Below are 20,702 nucleotides of genomic sequence, written 5' to 3' on the forward strand. Positions count from 1 at the left end.
CTGGTCTTCCATTCACTGTAAATGATAGCCCCTCGTTGAAACTTAGCAGTAATTCCGCGAGGGAGGAAACATGCTCCCCACTGCGTGAAGAGGGAAGGTTTGTAACTTGTCCGAGGTCACTGAGCAGGCAACTAAAGAAGTTCGGATTCGAACCCATGACTGTAGGACCCGTGAGCCCTCCCTCTGAGACACCATCTTGAGGTTTCTCAGTTTAGGGAACCCCAGCAGTACTGCAACCCTCTGAATGCCTGTAATCTGTCCCCTCCGGCCGCGACGGCTCCCGAATCTCTCTGCAAGCCCTGCGTTCTCCGCTGTGGTCTGACGAGTGGGCGGTCCCATGCCCCGGAAGGCGCCCCCCCCCCCCCCACGAGACTACGTATCCCAACAGGCTCCGCAGGGCGCCGCTGATTGGCGGAAGAGAGGCCGGCGACAGCGTGATGACGTTTAGGGACGCCGGCGCGCGGGATTTAAACTTCGGCGGTTTACGCGGCGTTAAGACTTCGCAGTGTTGGTAGAGTGGTGGTTTTCTGGCATTTCGCGTTTCTCTTCCCGGAGCTCCTGCCTACCCATGGACTCGTCGCTTCTTCAGGCTCGCCTGTTTCCCGGTCTCGCCATCAAGATACAACGCAGTAATGGTGAGGGGCGGGGTCCTGAGGCCAAGGGAACCCGTGGGCTGAGACGGCAGAGATTACCTCCCCTCCCCAAACAGCAGGCCCTGAATCACTATTGGGGATTCCCCTCCACCCCCCAGGTCTAGGTCTCCGCACTGGCAGTCAGTCTTCTCTACCAGGGCCAGGGGCCTCTGCACTGGCGGTGGGTCCCCTCCCCGTCCTCCAGGAATGAGCGGAGCTCCTTTGTGTCACTGGACCTCTCTGGGACGTCAGGGTTGCTGGATTCATTTCCCCTCCAAAGTTCGCCCCTGCAACTGCCCTGCTCTTGCAGGGACCTCGGCTTTCTGGCCCCTCTGTTCTCCCATAAACGCTGTGCACTTGCAGTATGTCAGATACTGGGATTCAGGGTAACGAGACAGACGAGATCCCTGCTCTTCAGGAGCTTGCAATCCTGCCCTCTCTTTTTTAGTTGAGCAGCTACCTCACCTCTGGCAGGTCTAATACCCATATCACTAGAATGGTCTGACGTAAAGGTCAGGAGTGAGATAGGGAAACCTGAGGGCGCTAGAGCCTCAGTGCTGTGTTGAGGAACTGCTCACCTAAGCACTAGAGTGATTCCGCTGCCCAAACATACCTTCACCCCACAGTAGGCTCTCTTTTGAGTAGGGATGAGTCCTTATCCTCTGCAGCTCAGTTTTAAGAACTGTTCCTTGCCTACCTCACTGTGGGATATTCCAAGGGTGAAGTGCCAGGAGGTTTGTCTCCTGGGGTTAGAAAGAAAGTCAACTGTCCCTTCCTTCAGGCCAACTCTACATTAAGAGTCTCTGTGGGATCCTAAAAGTGAAAAAGATGGGTAACTCTGATCTTTTCATACTATAGGCTTAATTCACAGTGCCAATGTAAGGACTGTGAACTTGGAGAAATCCTGCGTTTCGGTGGAATGGACAGAAGGAGGAGCCACAAAGGGCAAAGAGGTAGGTTCTATGAGTATGCCTGTACCACATTTAACACCTTCCTACCTAAAAGATGTGTGTGGAAATAGAACTTGTGTCAGCCTTGTTTTTGATGTCGACTTGTCCTCCCTAATCTTAAATATGGTCCTCTTTGAATGCATTGGGATTTTATTTAGGCAGGCCTGTTCTAAATTGAAGCAATCAACAGTTTCTGTTGTGTTTCTAGAAAGTAAACTGCACAGAATTCTAAAACCTTGCTCACCCAAGCTAGCTCTGAGTGCACACTACCTATGATATTGATTTGGGGAGCAAAATTGATAATCTAGTTGGGGAGACAAAAGTATGTTTCTGAAACACCAAATAATAGAAGGCAACTACAGATGAATAATGCTAGAGCAGCTCAGAGGTGGAAACTCACTGAGGATGAGCTGGGCTTGTGGGGGCCAGAAAGCTTAACAGAAACAGTGAGATGGCCCTCATGGGGACTGGTAAAGAAGCTGGCTCCGGGCATTGAGGAAGGCCAAGGATGCTTGGCAGCAGCAAAAAGGCTAAAAAAGGAAACTAGAGGGTCTTTGTCTCTGGCAGTAAGTTGTTTAAGATTTTATTCTGTAGGCAGTAGGAGCCTTGGAAGGATTTTGAGAAGAGGAGGGATGTGCCTAAGATATTTATGTTTTAGAGGCATTGTGGTGTGGTGAAGAGGTCACCAAGCTAAGAGTATGAAAACCTGGATTCTAGAGTCTGGCTCTGCCACTACTTAATGTGTTCTCAGGCACATTTCTGTCCCTCTTAAAAATTCAACTTCCTCATTTCTAAAATGAGGATGATAATATTTACTTATTTTGGGTTGTTTTGAGGACTTATTCAACAAATCCATTTGTACTGGTTCCAAAATGCCAGCCAGTGTGTTTGGTACTGGGGATACAGAAGTGAGTAAGACAGACCTGGACCCTCTTCTGTGGAGCTTAACAGATAACACATGTAAAGGGCTTGCTTAGTATCGTGCCTTATGGTAGGTATGCATATATTTAGGTGGTATATCTGAGAAATAGAAGAACTGAATTCTTTACATTATCTGTCCTTGAATCAAGAGGTTCCTAAAATTCCTTTCAACCATCTATTAGCAGTTCCGTGTGACTTATTTTTGTTTTTGTTGTTCATTTAGAAATACAGCTCTTATTGGGTCTCACTCCAGCTTAAATATTGCCTTTGGAATAAAGTCCAAACTTCTTAGTGAGGAATTAAAGCCTTTTTAAGATCTGATCCCAATCAACTTTTTTTCTTTATACTACACACTCCTTCCAAAGTAGTGCCAGGGCAAATGGGGCAGTTCCCCACTCTATGATCCTGCCTAGTGTCTCGCTGCCTTCACACTCTCACTCTTATTCCTTCCTCCTGAATCATCAAAGTGAGGATCAGTTAATGTCAGAACTTTGGTCTCCTGTGTTGTTTATGCTCTCCGTAGTTTAGGGATTGGAATCGGGGGAGTGGGGGAGGGTAAGGGTCTGTAGCTGTCCAAGAAAAGTGGATAGAAGCCTGGCTACTGAAGTACTCGCCAGCTTTTGCATTTGGTGGTTCTGTCCTCCTCGTCTATCCCATGCTGCTTTGGTTTCTAGCCCTTTGTGCACATGGCTTCTGTCTCCCACTAGCATATGAGCTCACTGAAAGCAAGGGCGATACATGTCTTAATTCATTTTTGAATACCTTCCCCCTACAGCCTTACTCATGCCTAATAAGTGTTTGAATAGCTGATTAATACATAAAGGTTGCATATGTGGAGGTGAAGCTCTCACCCTGGAGTACATGCTTCAGCTCTTTCACATTTTGAAACAGAAATAATCAAGTTGGTACTATTTAGGTGTGTTTGAACCTGCTGTGACGTTTGAGTTGTCCCCAGAGGGTTTCAGGACTCTGGTGATGTAAACCTAGAATTGTGACCTTATTGCAGGCATGAGCAGGAAGTAGGGAAGGCCTGAGCAGGACACTAAGACTGGGGAAGAAGTTTCTGGGCCTGAAGTTTCTGGACCCAGTAGAAAATGTAGGTAGATTTAGGATTAGGTAGCAGTTCTCAGGAACTGGTCCCTGCCCATAAGATCCTGAAGGGCCCTCCATTTGACTATCAGTGGGCAGTTAGAACTTGTTTCCTCCTTGGTGTCAGGCAGCAAGGGGTGCTCAGGGGGCTGTGCCCACTAGGACCCCACTGCCCCACAGAGCAGTAGGGGAGCCGAGTGGCCTAGATCTGCTGTGGACTTCCTGACTGTTTGCCTGCCTGTCTGCCTTCCTCTTCACCTCATTCTCATCACTGACAGCTACCATTTGCTTGGAATCAGAAAGCAATATCCATCTAGATGGTAAAACACGACTAGGGAATAAATATTTGTTTATAGCTATTAGTACTTGGTGGAACTTAAAGTTTATAAAGTCTGAATCTAGGGGTAGCCTTGACTGCAGAGATGCAATTGGATTGAACAAGCTATGTTGTTCACAGAAGCTTTTACTTGCTCCTTGCAGATTGATTTTGATGATGTGGCTGCAATAAACCCAGAAATCTTACAGCTTCTTCCTTTACACCCAAAGGACAATCTGCCCCTGCAGGAGAATGTAACGGTTCAGGTAGGTGCCTGTCACCTGACTGCAGCCAGTGCCCCATTTGGCTTGTTGGCTCTTTGCTGGTTTGTTTTCTGGGGCTGCTTAGTTCTTTAGCACAGCACATGGGCCCAGGATAGGCCCTTGAGAATTGATAAGAGCCATATATTGTGGTGGTTTGTTTTGTTTTTCAGAAACAAAAGCGCAGATCAGTCAGCTCCAAAATTCCCGCTCCAAAGGAAGGTAAATGGATTTCTACTGGTTCACTGTCCTGGGGTTTGTGCCAGGAATGATGTTCTTGGAGCTCAGGAAGCTGTGAAGTAGACTCATTGCTCCAGTTTAACAGGTGGCTTTTGTGTGGGCTGAGTCCTGCCCTGTCTTCCAAGCATCTTCCTCAGTGAGGAAGAATCTAACCTACAGGGAGGAAGAAATGGAGAGGTGTTGGTCAAAGGGTACAGAGTTTCAGTTATGCAAGATAAAGAAGTTCTGGAGATTTAATGTACAACATAGGGCCTATGATTAATAATACTGTATTGTACACTTAGAAATTTACTGTGAGGGTAGATCTTATGTTAAGTGTTCTTACCACAAAAGGAAAAAACAAAATACAAAACAAAGGAAGCAGGAGGAAACTTTTGGAGGTGATGAGTAGGTTTATCGCATTGATTGTGATAATGGTTTCATGGGTGTATACCTACCTCCAAACCCATCAAATTGTACACATTAAATATCTACAGCTGTTTATATGTCAATCATACCTCTAAAGCAGTTTAAAAAAAAGAAAAGAAGAGAAAGAATTCAACAGTTCAACCTACAGCTCTTACTTAGGCCAACCTCTCAGGGACTTGGTGCATTTGGGAAATTTGCTGACTGGCCTGTGGAATCCAGAGCAGTAATCAGCCATTGTGGGCTTGTTTTCTCTCCTTGGGGGAACAACATGCCTTGGAGTGAGGTGGTGGGCAGGCTGTGAGAAAAGCTAGGTCAGGGCCATTTAGAAGTAGAGTTGGCAGTGCTGTGGTGATCTGGGGGTGGGGTGAGATTGGACAGATAATAGCAATGCCTCGAACTCCAACAGAAGGTTGGGCTTTCTCTGCAGAAGGAGTCAGCATAAACCTACTTTGACTACAGTCATCTGTGATGGTGGCTATAGGCACAAACTGCCCAAATAATCCAGCTTATAACCCAGAACCAGCTATACCTCACAGCCTGTCCCAGTCCAGGGGGTATCACTGCCTTGACATAACACAGCCACCTTGGGCCCAGAAACGACATGCCTGGAGCTTCAGGTTCCCGGGGGCCCAAGGTGAAAGGTGGTGCAGTTTTGAGCTTCAGCTGGGCATGACTGGTGTGTTGCTGGCCCTCTCTTGCAGGCTATACCACCGTAAGGGCCTACAAGAGAGATGGGGATGGCAGCCATCCCACTCCACGTGCATGACACGAAAGGATACTGCCACCGCTCCTTTTAATGGAAAAAAAACCTTAATGAATGTGCATGATATTGAACAGTAGAAATGAAACACAAGATTATAGATCTTTTGAGAAATAGGAAAATTATAATAATTCATGCTATTTATGAAAAATAGGGATTATATAGAGCCATCAGATCAGCCCAAATTTAGGAAACTCAGATTCAGTACAAGTTGATATTTACTTATATGACACAAGTGTTTTATTTCCAAATTCACTACTTCTTTTATTTATAGGTGCATTATTTCTTTCTTATGGAGAGAAACTATATAGATGGGTAGAAATTGGCAAGAATTAAAGTATAACTCAATTGTTTCTCTCAGTTAAGCATTCTTTTAAGATTCCAGAAAATTCATGTAGCTGATCCCATGGTTTCTAAAGATGTGGCCCAGGCCTGGCTCTGTAAAATATCTTGGAGCAGTGGAAAAAGCCCAGACTGGAATCTGGCAGTCTTGGGTTCACATCCCGGTTCTGACGCTTACTAGTTGAGTGGCATTGGGCAAGTTGCTTAATTTTTCTGTGCCTTAATGTCATCTTCCATTAGTTGGGAATACTGATACTTACCTCATGATGTTTCGCGGTATGGGAAGATTGTAGAATGGTAGGTGCTGTTGCTAAGGTTAAGAATGCTTTTTTTCAGGGATTAGGTCTATGTCTCCAGAAATGATTTCAGATTGTCTGTAGGTCCCTCCATTTACTCAAGACAGATGCTCTGTGGGAGCCCTCAGGAGCTCTCAGATTGCAGAACGTAACAAATTAGTTTTGGGGTCACTAGTAGTTGGCCTTTCTAATTTTTCCTTTCCTTGGGTGGAAGGAATGGGGAGTTGGTGGGCTCCTTTCCTGTATAGAATCTTGGAGGGTTACCCCCGACGGCCCTTCTATTATGCCTGTTGGCTCTCCTGATCATGCTGCACTGATCGGCTTCTGCCCTTGGTCCTTCAGGTCTCCGAGGCCGCTCCACTCGCATGTCCACTGTCCCAGAGGTTCGCGTCACCACTCAGGAGAATGATATGGAGGTGGAACTTCCTGCATCTGCAAATTCCCGCAAGCAGTTTTCAGTTCCCAGTGAGTAATGAATCTGTTCTCCCTGTTTGAGGCCCTGGAGTGGTCCTCACACATCGCCCTGAACCTGTTCTAGAATATCCTAGGATTCCTACACTCTCTGGCTTTTGTATTGTTCTGCTCCTGCCCCACTGCTCCCTTATCTGGAAATCATCTCACTTTACTTTTTAAACTTTATTTAAACATAATATATATACAGAAGAGTAAACCTATCATTGACTACATAGTTCACAAAGTGAACACACTCATGTAACTGACACCCAGATCAAACAGAGCATTACCAGCACCCCCAAAAGTCCCCCTCAGGCCCCCTCCCAGTTCCTAAGCCCCCAAGGGTACCTACGTCCTGACTTCAGATCGCATAAATTAACTTTTTCTCTTTTTTTTGACTTTATATAAATGGAGTTTTTAAAACTTTTTTTTTTAATTTATTTTTGGCTGCACTGGGTCTTTGTTGCTGCGCGCAGGCTTTCTCTAGTTGCAGCAAGTGGGGGTTACTCTTCGTTGCGGTGCGCAAGCTTCTCACTGTGGTGGCTTCTCTTGTTTTGGAGCACGGGCTCTAGGAGCGCTGGCTTCAGTAGTTGTGGCTCGCAGGCTCAGTAGTTGTGGCTCGCGGGCTTCAGTAGTTGTGGCTCACAGGCTCTAGAGCGCAGGCTCAGTAGTTGTGGTGCACGGGCTTTAGTTGCTCCGCAACATGTGGGATCTTCCTGACCAGGGATTGAACCCATGTCGCCTGCATTGGCAGGTGGATTCTTAACCACTGCACCAGCAGGGTAGAGGGTAGTCCCAAACATTTTTAATTGTCAACTTTACTAGTTATTAGTAAATAAAGTAGGTGATTTTTATAATCATTACATTTAATGTGTATCAAATTCAGCTCTAATAAAGTGAAGGCAAACAAAAGGGTCACGACCAGGTATGGGAAGTAGTGAGTCACCATGGGTTGTACCTTTCTGGGTTGAATCAATATGGTTGGTTGGGGCTTCCCTGGTAGTGCAGTGGTTAAGAATCCACCTGCCAACACAGGGGACACGGGTTTGATCCCTGGCCCTGGAAGACCCCACATGCCACGGAGCAACTAAGCCCGTGAGCCACAACTACTGAAGCCTGCGCGCCTAGAGCCTGTGCTCCACAACAAGAGAAGCCACCGCAATGAGAAGCTCGCACACCGCAAAGAAGAGTAATCCCTGCTCGCTGCAACCAGAGAAAAGCCTGCACGCAGCAACGAAGACCCAACGCAGCCAAAAATAAAATAAATAAAATAAAAATAAATAAATTTATTAAAAAAAATATATGGTTGGTTGTTGCTCAGTTTCCCATTATTCCTGGGTTTCAGTCCTTGCTCCTGTTAACCACCTGGGTTCTGAAGTCAGAAATTTCTCCTAAATGAGTAGAAAGGCCTGGCCTGGCCTGGCCTGAGAACCCATGCTTGGTCAAGCCTGAAGAGTTCAGGCCTTTAAAGGCTTTTCCCTTCATGGTGAAGCCCACACTGAGCTACTCACACACTCTTTAAGATTTTTTTTTTTTTTTTTTTCCCCGACCACCTTCTTTAAGATTTCTTGACCCCAGGAGCCAGCCCCTGTGGAGGGACTTCTTGGGTTCAAGGTGTGGGCCGAGATGCAGGAAAAAGCCTGAGCTTTGCTCACACGGTAGGAGCCTGAGCCCTTGCTGAGCTGGCAGTCGGTAGCCTTCCTCCTGGCCTATGACCTGCTAGGGCTCAGATGAGCATGGCTGCCGTATGCCTGCCTGCTTCTCCAATGACTCTTGTTCCCCACAGCCGGCCCCCCTAGGCCCTCCTGCCCTGCAGTGGCTGAGATACCATTGACGATGGTCAGCGAGGAGGTGGAAGAGCAAGTCCATTCCTCCGTCCAAGGCAGCTCTTCTGCAAACCCTGTGAACTCAGGTAGACACGCTGAGCTGTCTGCTGCCCTGCTCCTAGTGCAGGATAGGTAGTTACGGCCTGTCCCACACCTGGCTTGCCTTGGCACCTGAATTCAAACCATGTTTGTCACATGGGGTCGTGTTTCCCTGTGGCCACGGAATCAATCTTTCACAAGAGGTGACCCTGTCACTGCCAGGTGGCAGGAGCCCTCTGATGTAGTTGAGGTGCTATCACAGCTAAAGTCTTGGCCAACACCCGAAGAACAGCCCAGAGTGCCCACCAAGACCAAGCAGGGATGATCTCACCTCTTCTGGTTTTTGAGAAGATGCCACAGAGGCATAGAGAGAGCTTGGGTTAGACCTGGAGTGCCCACATTAGCAAGTCTCTTGTAGGCTTGGCCATCCCAAGAGTCATAGCTGTTGCTTCCTCTCCATGCAGATGGTGACATAAGAGCAAGGGTCTAGAGAAGGCCTAGTCCTGGGAAAGGCCCAGGACTCAACACAACAGCCAGAGAAGAACAGGCTGGCCTAGACAGGTAAAAGAAAGGGCTTCCTTTTTTTTTCTCCCCCTAGTTCGGAGGAAATCTTGTATTGTGAAGGAAATGGAAAAAATGAAGAACAAGCGAGAAGAGAAAAGAGCCCAGAACTCTGAAATGAGAATAAAACGAGCTCAGGTACCTTTCTTGGGAAGCAAGGGCAAAGGTTTTTGGACAGGCATCCTTAACTGAAACCTTGTCTGCAACAGAGATAACAGTTTGGCCCCAGCATTTCTGAGGCTCCAGTTCTGATATCCAAGAAGTTTAACTAGTTTCTCATCAGGATTCAGAGAACAAATAATTCAGATATTCTTCTGAAGGCCCTCAGATGAGGAATGTTTGCTGCTGATTGTCCAATGGGCACGCCCATCACACAGTTCAGTGTCCAGTGGGCTGCTGGGCACAATTGCCTGCCTCCCCCGACTTCCTAGTTGCGTGTATGCAGGGGTGCCACAGTGGAGTTCCAGTTTGGATTATTTCCCTTTAGTTGGGTTAATGGCACAGGGGAATCCCAGCCTGCTGGTCTCCTAAGATGTGGGACAGTGGCTCTTGCCCCAGTTCCTAGAGTGGTTGGTGCATGCCTAGGCCCCCTGCCAATCTTTGTTCCCAAGGCTTTGTTCCTGGGTTCTCTGCCCAGAGCCAGAGTTGGGGGCAGTGAGATCGTGTGGGGGCTTGTCAGCCCTGCAGGGCTGTGTGCATATGAAGAGCTGTTGTTGCTGTTCCTAGCACTGAGGCCTGAGAGCACTTAACATCTTGGCAGTCAGTCTTTCTTCACTCCTATCCCAAACAGGAGTATGACAACAGCTTTCCAAACTGGGAATTTTCCCGGATGATTAAAGAATTTCGGGCTACTTTGGAATGTCATCCACTTACTGTGACTGATCCTGTAAGTAATCCCAAAGGGTTTCTACCTCTCCTTCCTGAGTAGGTGTACAATTTTTTTTTTTAAACATAGTTGATATCAACATTGTGTTGGTTTCAGGTGTACAGCACAGTGATTGAGTCTCTCTCTCTCTACATATATATGTAAATACACACACACACACACACACACACACACACACGATTCCTTTTCAGATTCTTTTCCCGAGTAGGCGTACAAGTGAGAGACAGAATCATCTCTTAAGGCAATGAGAGCGTGCAGGAATCTTCACTCACCCTCAAGGGGTTTTTTAATACCCTTTGGTGGGCTGGAGCTAGTGAGGCCTAGATGGGAGGGTCTGATCTTTATCAACTCCCACACCCCCATCCTCCCTGCTTCAGTAGGTTGGCTAGATTCTTACTACTAATCATGAAAGTGTGCTGAACCCTCCTATAGGCAGCAGAGTGAGGAAACTGGGAAGAAAATTCAGAGCTACCTTCTTACGCTCCAGAGTAACTATGGGCATAGTGGGTTCCAGTGTTAGATCTTGGCCCTTGCCTGAACCAAACTTGGGATTAGAACTGGACGGGTTGTGGACAAGCTTTCTTTCAATATTGCTCTGACCTTTTGCTCTTGGTTGTCTTTTCTCATCCTCGAAGATTGAAGAGCACAGGATATGTGTTTGTGTTAGGAAACGACCGCTGAATAAACAAGGTAAGCCCTATTCAGTCAGAATGAGGCTTTGGACTGACTGTGGGTTCCCCCGTGTCCAGGGAGCATCCCCTGAAATACTGTCCTTCTGCAGAATTGGCCAAGAAAGAAATTGATGTGATTTCCGTTCCTAGCAAGAGTGTCCTCTTGGTACATGAGCCCAAGTTAAAAGTGGATTTAACAAAGTACCTGGAGAACCAAGCATTCTGCTTTGACTTCGCATTTGATGAAACAGCTTCAAATGAAGTCGTCTACAGGTTAGTCCCTTGCCTCTTTGTTTCTCCTCCTTCCCCCTGACACTTTACTCTTTCCAATGAGGGGCATTGTGGTAACACTCACGCTCACAGACATGCTGACCCTGAAGCCCTTCCTGGCTTCCTCTTGTGTTTTCTTTGGATGGGCCATGACACAGAGCTGGCTCTGGCTCCCAGCACCTGGAAGGCCCTGTTGGGGCTGTCCCATCCCGTTTTTCAGCTTTAGTGGCCCGCGCTTCTGAGTGGACAGAAGTGAGGTATTACCCATTGCACTCTTTGAACCTGGGCTGGGCAAGCCCTAGGGGTTCTTCCTATGTCCTGTGCAGCCACCCATTTCCCACTGGGCTTAGCAGACTCAGCAAACTCTGGAACTACTCTGTCCAATACAGCACCCACTAGCCTCATGCGACTGTTTAAATAAAGTTAAGAATTCAGTTCTTCAGGGACTTCCCTGGCACTCCACTGGTTAAGAATCTGTGCTTCCACTGCAGGGGGCTTGGGTTCGATCCCTGGTTGGGGAACTAAGATCCCGCAAGCCATGCGGTGTGGCCAAAAAAAATTCAGTTCTTCAGTTACACTAGCCACATTTCCAGTGCTCAATAGCCATGTGTGGCAGTGGCTACTATCGGACAGCACTGCTCTAGACCAGAGGTTGATAAACTATAGTCCATGGACCAATTTGGCTTGCAATCCCTTCTTATATGGCTCTCAAATTAAGAATGGATTTTGTGTTTTTAAAGAATCATTAAATATATATGTATATTTATGTATGTATGTATGTATATATACGGAAGAGACCTATTTTAGGCCCACAAAGCCTAAAATAATTTAGGTTCCTACTTTAGATGGTTTCTTTGATCTTTGTAGCATATCTTATGCTGGAAGTCGACTGCTAAGCTCAAGCTTTCACCTTGTGTCTCCAGGGTAGAGGAGGTGCTCAGTTAGAGTGTGGACCATCAGCCTGCTCCTGGCAGGTCGGTCCAGCTCTCCGCAGGTGGCTAGGAGAATTTCAAATTTATAAGTGGGGATGGGGTCAGGTGGGACCACTTTGTGTGAGAGGTGTGCTCACGCTTGGAAGGAGGCCTCCAGGAGTCCTGCTTTGTGCTCCATGTTCCAGGGAGCACATTTGAGGAGAGACGTACACTCTTCGCCATCCTTTCTCCTAGGTTCACAGCAAGGCCACTCGTACAGACAATCTTTGAAGGGGGAAAAGCAACCTGTTTTGCATACGGCCAGACAGGAAGTGGTAAGACTCATGTGAGTATTCAGGCCTGGCAGAGAGCAAGCCTACCCACAGTGGAATTCTGGGTCTCTGAAAAGGAGGACAATGAGTTTGTTGCAGAAAATCCCCTCAGTGCAGATGCCCCATCTCCAGATGCCTTTGCTGTGCCAGGTTCAAGGAGGGGCCTTAGTAGGTCCAGCCTCCCCTCCCAGCTTTGGTGTGGCCCACTGTGGTGATGGAGCCAGTGGTGCCCTGGCCTAGGCCAAGGGCCCTTTACCACGGTCTTCTGCCCCCTCCATTTGCAGACGATGGGTGGAGACCTCTGTGGGAAAGCCCAGAACGCATCGAAAGGGATCTATGCGATGGCCTGTAAGTAGTGTGTTCTGCCACAGTGGGGTTGGGCACAGAAGGGCAGGTTGCTTACTTAATCCAGCCTCTCTCCCCACAGCCCGGGACGTCTTCCTCCTGAAGAATCAGCCTCGATACCGGAACCTGGGCCTGGAAGTCTATGTGACATTCTTCGAGATCTATAATGGGAAGGTAGCTGGCAGGGAGCCCTTTGTTTATGCTGTTGGGGCCCCTGAAGTTTCAGAAACCTTGAGGTTGGCTAGAAATTGTAGAAGCCAAACAACCTGTGGGTTGTCAAGCCTCTGGGCCACTTCGCCCAAACGTGTGGGAGCTTTCATCCAATGGTGGAATGGTACCCACGCTCAACAAGTATGGCAGGAATATGCCTCAGGGCCACCTCTCAGATGGGAGGTTTGCCTGTGTGTGCCCTGTCCTCCCTCCACACACCTCCCTCATAACTCTCTTCCCCATTCTCACACTCGTGTTCTCTCTATAGATGTCTATGTATCTTTCTACCTCTATGCTTTTGCAGAGTCATCTTCCCCAAGTGGGGTCTAGATAATAATAATAGCTAGGGTTGCTTATTAAGATGTTACTAGGTGCTAAGCACTATTCTAAGCACTTTACTTGTCTCAGCTCATCACCACAATCCTACTAGGAAGTATTACTGTCACTGTCACTATTGTACAGATGAGAAACGAGGCTAGGTGGTTAAGTACTTGTCCAGGTTCACATAGCTAGTAAAGTAGCAGGGTCACATCAAACTGAGGCAGTCTGGTTCAGCTCCCAAGTAGACTGTCCGCTGCTAGTCTGGCATAACCCAGCTCAGCCTCTCCTGCCTTTCCTGCTGCCAGCCCTTGTCTAAGCTGGGACCGGCCCTGAAGGAGGGAGGAGTCAGTGGGGTGCCCGGCGCCTGATGGCCTTGGCCTTGTTCCCCTGCCTGACACAGCTGTTCGACCTGCTCAACAAGAAGGCCAAGCTGCGCGTGCTAGAGGATGGCAAGCAGCAGGTGCAGGTGGTGGGGCTGCAGGAGCACGTGGTGAGCTGTGCTGATGACGTCATCAAGATGATCGACATAGGCAGTGCCTGCAGGTCAGAGTCCCGGCCAGGGGAAGGGGCCACCTTCTAATGCCAGGTCAGGTAACAGACTAGCGCTGAGTCCTTTGCTGTTTCCACGGAGCGCCGCTTTCCCTGACTTGGTGCAGGCTCTGAAGGCCTCTGCCTTAAGTGGTCTCAATGGGGCCGATGACCCAGGACGAGACTTATCAGGGTCGAGTTAAAGTATCTTGAATCTGACCAAGGCAGGCTTTATTCCCCGGCTTTTACCCAAAGGCATGCTTCCTGGCTTCTCTGGGTTTCTCCTTGCTGTTCCCTCCCTCTGTGGTGGGAGACAGGAGCTCTGGATGTGCTCTAGGCTGGAAGTGATGGGGCCACAGCTCCCTTCCTGTATAGAGGTAGGGAAGTGCACTACCAGGGCCCTAGGCGTGGTGCACTGGATGCTGGGCAGCTTATGGAGGCCCAGGGAGAGGGCTGCCCACCCCAGGGCCCTTGAGTTGCAGCAAGTGGTTCATGACAGCCCCTCCTTCCCTGTGTGCCCTTCAGCAGAGGCAACTCATGCTTCCCCATGTCCTGTGGGCCCTGGGGTCTGGCCAAGGCCCTCACACAGAATCCAGTACTTTGACTGCAAGGGTAAGCCACTAGGTCCAGAGCTGGAGGGAGGGCAGGACAGAAGTGGGACAGGATGACACAAGACATCTTAGAGTCCTGACCTGTGTCCCTCTGCTACCGGAGAACTGACTGCTTTGGAACCTGGGTGCCATGGTGGCTGGTGACCCTGGGAGCTCATAGTCCTTCTTTGTCCTCCTTTGCCACAGGACCTCTGGGCAGACATTTGCCAACTCCAGCTCTTCCCGCTCCCACGCCTGTTTCCAGATTCTTCTTCGAGCCAAAGGGAGAGTGCATGGCAAGTTCTCTTTGGTGGATCTGGCAGGGAACGAGCGAGGTGCAGACACTTCCAGTGCTGACCGGCAGACCCGCATGGAGGGCGCAGAAATCAACAAGAGTCTCCTGGCTCTGAAGGTAGTGGAGCCCAGCTGGAGGGGAGGGGGTTGGCCTGGAGGGCTGCTGGGGGAGGGAGGGAGAGAGTGGGCATCTCAAGAGGAGGGAGGGGACCTCAGCTTCCCCTGCTGTGCCCCAGGAGTGCATCAGGGCCCTGGGACAGAACAAAGCTCACACCCCGTTCCGCGAGAGCAAGCTGACACAGGTGCTAAGGGACTCCTTTATCGGGGAGAACTCAAGGACCTGCATGGTGAGTAGGGTCCCTTTGGAGGTGGTGCACTCCTGTCCCTGGGCAAGAGGCTTGGTGCTCTTGGCCACCTGGGTTTCTAGGCTCTAACTTGACTGGGCTTCACCCCCTGCTTTTGGACACCAGGCTCCTCTTTGCCTACCCAAGAGGGGAGGAAAGGGTCTTCTCCCTTTATTGTATGTCCGTGCAGCTCTTGTTTTGGGGAAGGTCATTCCTCCCTTACCTGATGAAAAGGGGGCTGGAGAATTCAGAAGGAGGACCTTTGGGGAAGCAGGAGAGGCAGTCCTCGTCTCTTCTGTGGCTTCCCTCAGGGGTCATTGGCTCCCAGCCTAGGAAATAGAGGGCCACAACTGTGAGTGATTTTTTTGTGTGTGTGTGTGGCCGCATTGGGTCTTTGTTGCTGTGCACAGGCTTTCTCTAGTTGCAGTGAGTGGGGGCTACTCTTCGTTGTGGTGCGCGGGCTTCTCATTGCAGTGGCTTCTCTTGTTGCAGAGCACGGGCTCTAGGCATGCGGGCTTCAGTAGTTGTGGCTCGCAGGCTCTAGAGCGCAGGCTCAGTAGTTGGGGTGCACGGGCTTAGTTGCTCCGCAGCATGTGGGATCTTCCCGGACCAGGGCTCAAACCCATGTCCCCTGCATTGGCAGGCGGATTCTTAACCACTGCGCCACCAGGGAAGTCCCCAGGGACCAATTTTTAAGGCACCTTCGTTTGCAGGGCTCATGGGGCAAGTTGCCTGGCACAGAGTGGTTGCTTAATGGGTTCTGCCCCCAATTCCACGTGTGTATCAGCAGCCTAAAGAACCCCTACTGGCAGCCTCTCCAAGAGCACCCTTACCCTGTGATCCTTGACGTTTAAGTGCCCATTCCCTCTTTTGCAGATCGCCATGATCTCACCAGGCATAAGCTCCTGTGAATATACTTTAAATACACTAAGATATGCAGACAGGTACTAGTACCTACACCAGGTGGGATGGGGAGGGGGTGCAGGATGGGGGAGGGAATGACAGCAATGAGAGCGGGGAGGAAGCTCTGGCGACTCAGTGCCCATTGTCTCCTCTTCTGTGACTCGCTGAATCTGAGGCCTGGGAGTTCATATATGATGCTACAAGGTTTTTCCCGATCCCCTCAGGCTTTGGTGGGGAGCAGTGTGAGTGAGGGACTTCTCCTAGGCCAAAGCAAAGCTGCTAGTCCATCTCCTCGAAGTCTCGCAATCTGAGTGGTGCTGCACACTCGTGAGTGCCAAGGAGGCTGCTGTGGGATCTGAGACCTTCTTCTTTTCTCAGGGTCAAGGAGCTGAGCCCCCACAGTGGGCCCAGTGGGGAGCAGCCAACTCAGATGGAAACAGAAGAGATGGAAGCCAGCTCTGACGGGGCCCTGAGCACAGGCAATGTAAGGGGCAGGGTGGGCCAGGCAAGACAGAAACGTGGCCTCCTGAGATGGGGACTGGGCCACACTGTTGTGTCTCTGCTTTTGCCCCCTTAGTTCTCCAAGGAAGAGGAGGAACTGTCTTCCCAGATGTCCAGCTTCAATGAAGCCATGACTCAGATCAGGGAGCTGGAGGAGAGGGCCATGGAAGAGCTCAAAGAGATTATACAGGTGGAGGGCTAGCCCTGGGCTGGGAGAGACTGGATATCCATCCTAGCACGGGCTCAGCGCCATTCCTTGACTGTGACCTGGGCTTTGCCCCTCCCCGGGTCTTCTGGCTGGGGTGGCAAGAGGCAGCCGTCTACACCAGCATTTCTTAATTCTCCATTTATTTTTTCAGCTGCTCTTCTAGAGCAGCTGATTACCGCACCTCCTTCCCCAGCCTGGCACACATAGGCTTTCCTCCATCATTCTGGCTGGAGCTGGTGTCTCTACCCCATGCTCCTGACTGAGGGTTTGGAGGGTAACCTTGTCTTGTTTGTTCAGTGAATGTTTGGTGAGTACTTTCTATATGCCAGCTCCTGTGCTGAGACCAAGGGCCAAAAACCTGAAGTAAGGATAACAGGCCCGAAATAAGACTTGATCAATCGTGACTCTTCTATTTATAAGCTGATTTCCTTGTGAAAGTCATTGAGTTTCACTGGGCCCCCAGATTCTTCATCCCCAAAATGGGCAAGACAAGATGGTTACATCTGAGGATTAAGTGATATGTTTTTAAAGCACTCAGCCATCCCCAGCATGTAGTCAGCATTTAGTAAGTGGTAGATGCTACCACTGCTGTGATCCCTGCTGTGGAAGAGCAAGTGGGGGAGAGGCCCTAAGAATGGGGCTTTCAGAGTGCAGAGCAGAGGGGAGAGCTCGGGACACTTAGAACTGAGGAGGGAACATGTAGGATAAATGCCTACATGTGTCCTCCCTCCGTGGCACGCTCAGGGTACAAATGTTTGAAAGGACGTGGTACTTTCAGGAAGAATGAGAGGTTCACTCTGGCCAGAGCAAAAGGTGTGAGCAGATGAGGGAAGGAGATCAAGGCTGTGGACAGGTCAGCTGGGACCTGATGCTAAAGGGCCTTAATGGTTCACACCAAAGGCCTGGACTTCGTTATGAGGGCAGTAGATGCCTTTGAAGAGAGCAAAGCAGAGTGGTGACATGGTCACATCAGAGCTTTAGGTACCTTACTATGGCCACAGTATAGAGGCTGGTTTTGGGATGTGGGGCGAGCATGAGTAGAGGCACTTAGGAGTTAAGAGCAGTTAGAAGATTGTTAGAGTTCAAGAGAGATGTTGGTGTCTAGACCAACTATGACCATGGCCATGGTATTGGAATTAGGGCATGAGATTTAAGAACCATTTCGGGGGTGGAATTAGTAGGATTGGGGGACAAGCAGGGTGAAAGAAGTTCTTGCTGAGATTTCTGGCTTGAGCATCAAGACAGATGATAACATTCATTTGATATAAGGCACACGCACAAGTTTGGGGTGGGGAAGAGGATGAATTCAAGCTGAGAATTTCTGGGAGAGGATCAGGAGGCAGGGTATGGGGCATGGCTGGAGGAGTGGGCATTTGCATTGCAGATGGTAGAGCCCTAGGAATGATTTGCTAGATTGGTTTGGTCATTATTGACCTGACAAGGTTCGCGCTGTGTTGTTGCAGGAAGGGCCAGGCTGGCTGGAGCTCTCCGAGATGGCTGAGCAGCCAGACTACGACCTGGAGACCTTTGTGAATAAAGCAGAATGTGCCCTGGCCCAGCAAACCAAGCACTTCTCAGCCCTACAAGGTGGGTGCGGCCAGAGAATGGGGCTTCTGCGGGTGATGGCAGCTCTGCCAGAGGGAATGAGGCCTCTGAGAGACCCACTAACCCCGGGTGCACCACCCTTTCCTTCCAGATGTCCTCAAGGCCTTGCGCCTGGCCATGCAGCTAGAAGAGCAGGCCAGCAAACAAATAAGCAGCAAGAAACGGCCCCATTGACGACTGCAAATAAAGATCTGTTTGGTGTCACACCCAGCCTTTTCCCCTCCCCTTCCCTCCTCAGCGAACTCTGGGCACCTGGTGGGTCTAGTCAAGGTCTGAGCTGGGACAAGCTTTGGTAAATGCCAAGTATGGGGGCATCTGGGCCCAGGGCAGCTGGGGAGGGGTCAGAGTGCATGGGACACGACTTTCCTTTTCCTCACTTGTAGCCATGAAGGGAACAAGGATGGAAAGAGGGAGCTTTTAGTTATCTTATGTGCTGCCCTTCTCTCCAAGAGGGGAAAGCTCTCTGGTGTAGAGTTTTCCCTTGGGCAGCACTCTGCCTGTGTGGACTGGCTGCTGGTGGAGAGCTCCCTGGGGTTGTCCTGGCTCTTGGGAGAGGGAAGGAGCCTTTAGTTCAGCTCTGCTGGCCCTGGCCTGCCTTCCATACCCTTGGTCGGGGCACTAATATGTTTTGTACTTGAAAAAAAGTTTCCGGGACCTCTTCCTTCCCTGCTGTTTTTTGAGGCCCAAGAGGATCCCTGCTGTTTTCTGTTTTATGTATTTATACATTGTGTCTAACAATAAAGAGAAAAAAATCAGCCTGTTGAGTGGTATGTGGGAAGTGCCTGGGATGTGTATGAGCCTTCTGGGACTTAGGACCCTACTGCAACTCTGGGTAGTGCTGATTCTGTACTCTACCCAGGAGACCAAATCTACACCTGCAGTTTCAGTGACATGGTGAAGACTCCAACCTCTGCCTTGTTCAATGCTGACTAGGTCCTAGGACCTCTCCTGGGCACAGGAGCCGTAAGCAGAAAGGAGATGGTGCTCTGTCATTTACAGTCTGCTCAAGGCATGTTAAAAGATTCTGTGGCAACACTGACACGAAAGCACTTGCCTTGCTAGACAGGAAAGGATCTGATGGGTAACACGTTTGATCTTGAAAAATGAGAAGTTTGCCAGGTAGACTGAGGAACCAAACAATAGGGCATGTATGGTTTGGGAACTAGAAGACTCCAGATCCCGTGTCACAGAACATGAATTATCTAAATGGTAATGTGCCACTGAAAGGTTTGTAGCCTGGGAGCCATACAACCAAATGTGTGTTTCAGAAAGGCCTCAGTCCGGGAGACACGGTGGGGCATGGGGCATGTGGGCTACTGCAGAAACTCCAGAGAAGAGTGGGGTCAGATGGACCAGGTTCTAGCCCTCTCAGCCTCAGTTACTTCATTGTAAAGTAGGGGCATTCTCTACCTCATGGTGAGAAAATTACAGGAGTTTCAGGTGCCATTAAATAACCAAATAGAGGGCCTGGATTCAGAAATTCAGCTAAATCAGAAGTTTGACAGAAATGGCACTAACTCTTAAGGCCTTAAAAGCTTCCAGATACCTAACTTCTCCCACATCTGTAAAACAAGGCCACCAATACCCACAATTTTGTGTACAATTTAGTGGGTTTTAGTATACTAAATTGCAAAGATCCAATGCCACCATCCCAGACCTGACCACCTTCCCTAACTGCCCCCCTTTGTGAATTCTTAACTCCCAGTGACCCATTCTCCCCAAGCAGCCAGAAGAATCTTTATAGGTTCTCCCCTGCTTGGAACCCTTTAATAACACAAAGAATAAATTCTAAATGCCCTATCATGGCCTATTAGGCCCCACCTGGTCAGCTCCTCTCTATTGGTCCAGTGAGAATGTAATTTGAGCAGAATGGTTTGGAAGCTAGAGCCCAGCTTCTCAAGCCATAGTGCAGGGTGGGATCCGACCTCTGTGACTGCAGAACCTTAAGTGGGTTGTTTAACCTCTGTGCTCTCTGAAATGGGAATAATGCTTGTACAGTATAGAATTACTATGAAAACTGAGTTTTGGAATTCCCTGGTGGTCCAGTGGTTAGGACTCTGCGCTCTCACTGCCAGGGGGCCTGGGTTGGATCCCTGGTTGGGGAATTAAGATCCTGCAAGCTGTGAGGTGTGGCCCAAAAAAAAAGAAAAGAAAACTGAGTTCACACACCAAGCAATAGGTACAATGTCTCACACTTAATAAGTGCTATATAATTACTAGCTATTTAAGCACATAAGAACAAAGATTTTTGTTTTAATACTGTATCCACAGTATCCTGAACATATGACAAGCACACAAAATATTTTGAATGAATGAATGAACGGTTCTCTAGGCACTCACTGTTCTCCAACCACACTGGCCTTTATTTCTTGAATATGCCAGGGCTTTTTAAAAAATAATGAAAATGTGGGCTTCTCTGGTGGCGCAGTGGTTGAGAGTCCGCCTGCCGATGCAGGGGACACAGGTTCGTGCCCCGGTCGGGGAAGATCCCACGTGCAGTGGAATGGCTGGGCCCGTGGGCCATGGCCGCTGGGCCTGCGGGTCCGGAGCCTGTGCTCCGCAGCGGGAGAGGCCACAACAGTGAGAGGCCCGCGTACCACAAAAATAAATAAATAAATTAATTAATTAAAATAATGAAAATGTAATTTTTACATTTATTGAAGTGTAATTCACAGTATGAAATTCACTCT

At 49.2% G+C, this 20,702-nt stretch overlaps 1 protein-coding gene across 3 annotated transcripts; it reads left to right on the forward strand.

The window, feature by feature from the left end:
- Positions 1-558: 558 nt before the first annotated feature.
- On the forward strand, positions 559-18,735 carry KIF2C (kinesin family member 2C). Of its 3 annotated transcripts, XM_060004568.1 has the most exons (19): positions 559-635; positions 1,491-1,585; positions 6,557-6,679; positions 8,454-8,579; positions 9,131-9,231; positions 9,884-9,979; positions 10,615-10,669; positions 10,761-10,923; positions 12,087-12,177; positions 12,448-12,511; positions 12,591-12,682; positions 13,440-13,582; positions 14,365-14,569; positions 14,688-14,798; positions 15,672-15,739; positions 16,077-16,182; positions 16,276-16,389; positions 17,871-17,994; positions 18,104-18,735. In XM_060004568.1, the coding sequence occupies exons 2-19, from the start codon at positions 1,552-1,554 to the stop codon at positions 18,184-18,186; spliced, it is 1,899 nt and encodes a 632-aa protein (XP_059860551.1). In that variant the 5' UTR covers positions 559-635; positions 1,491-1,551; the 3' UTR covers positions 18,187-18,735. The 3 variants fall into 3 exon arrangements, with proteins under 3 accessions (XP_059860551.1, XP_059860544.1, XP_059860560.1); XM_060004561.1 differs by lacking the exons at positions 559-635; positions 1,491-1,585 and adding an exon at positions 4,342-4,390; XM_060004577.1 differs by lacking the exons at positions 559-635; positions 1,491-1,585; positions 8,454-8,579 and adding an exon at positions 4,342-4,390.
- The last annotated feature ends 1,967 nt before the right edge of the window (positions 18,736-20,702 follow it).

The sequence above is a fragment of the Delphinus delphis genome, chromosome 1, assembly GCF_949987515.2.
Source record: "Delphinus delphis chromosome 1, mDelDel1.2, whole genome shotgun sequence".
Classification (NCBI taxonomy): domain Eukaryota; kingdom Metazoa; phylum Chordata; class Mammalia; order Artiodactyla; family Delphinidae; genus Delphinus; species Delphinus delphis.

Bases quoted from the DNA above. Each gene is read 5' to 3' on its own strand.
- KIF2C (XM_060004568.1), top strand. From the start codon at position 1,552: ATGGACAGAAGGAGGAGCCACAAAGGGCAAAGAG. The intron at 9,232-9,883 runs GTACCTTTCTTG...TATCCCAAACAG, and splicing joins TGAGAATAAAACGAGCTCAG to GAGTATGACAACAGCTTTCC. The intron at 9,980-10,614 runs GTAAGTAATCCC...TCATCCTCGAAG, and splicing joins CACTTACTGTGACTGATCCT to ATTGAAGAGCACAGGATATG.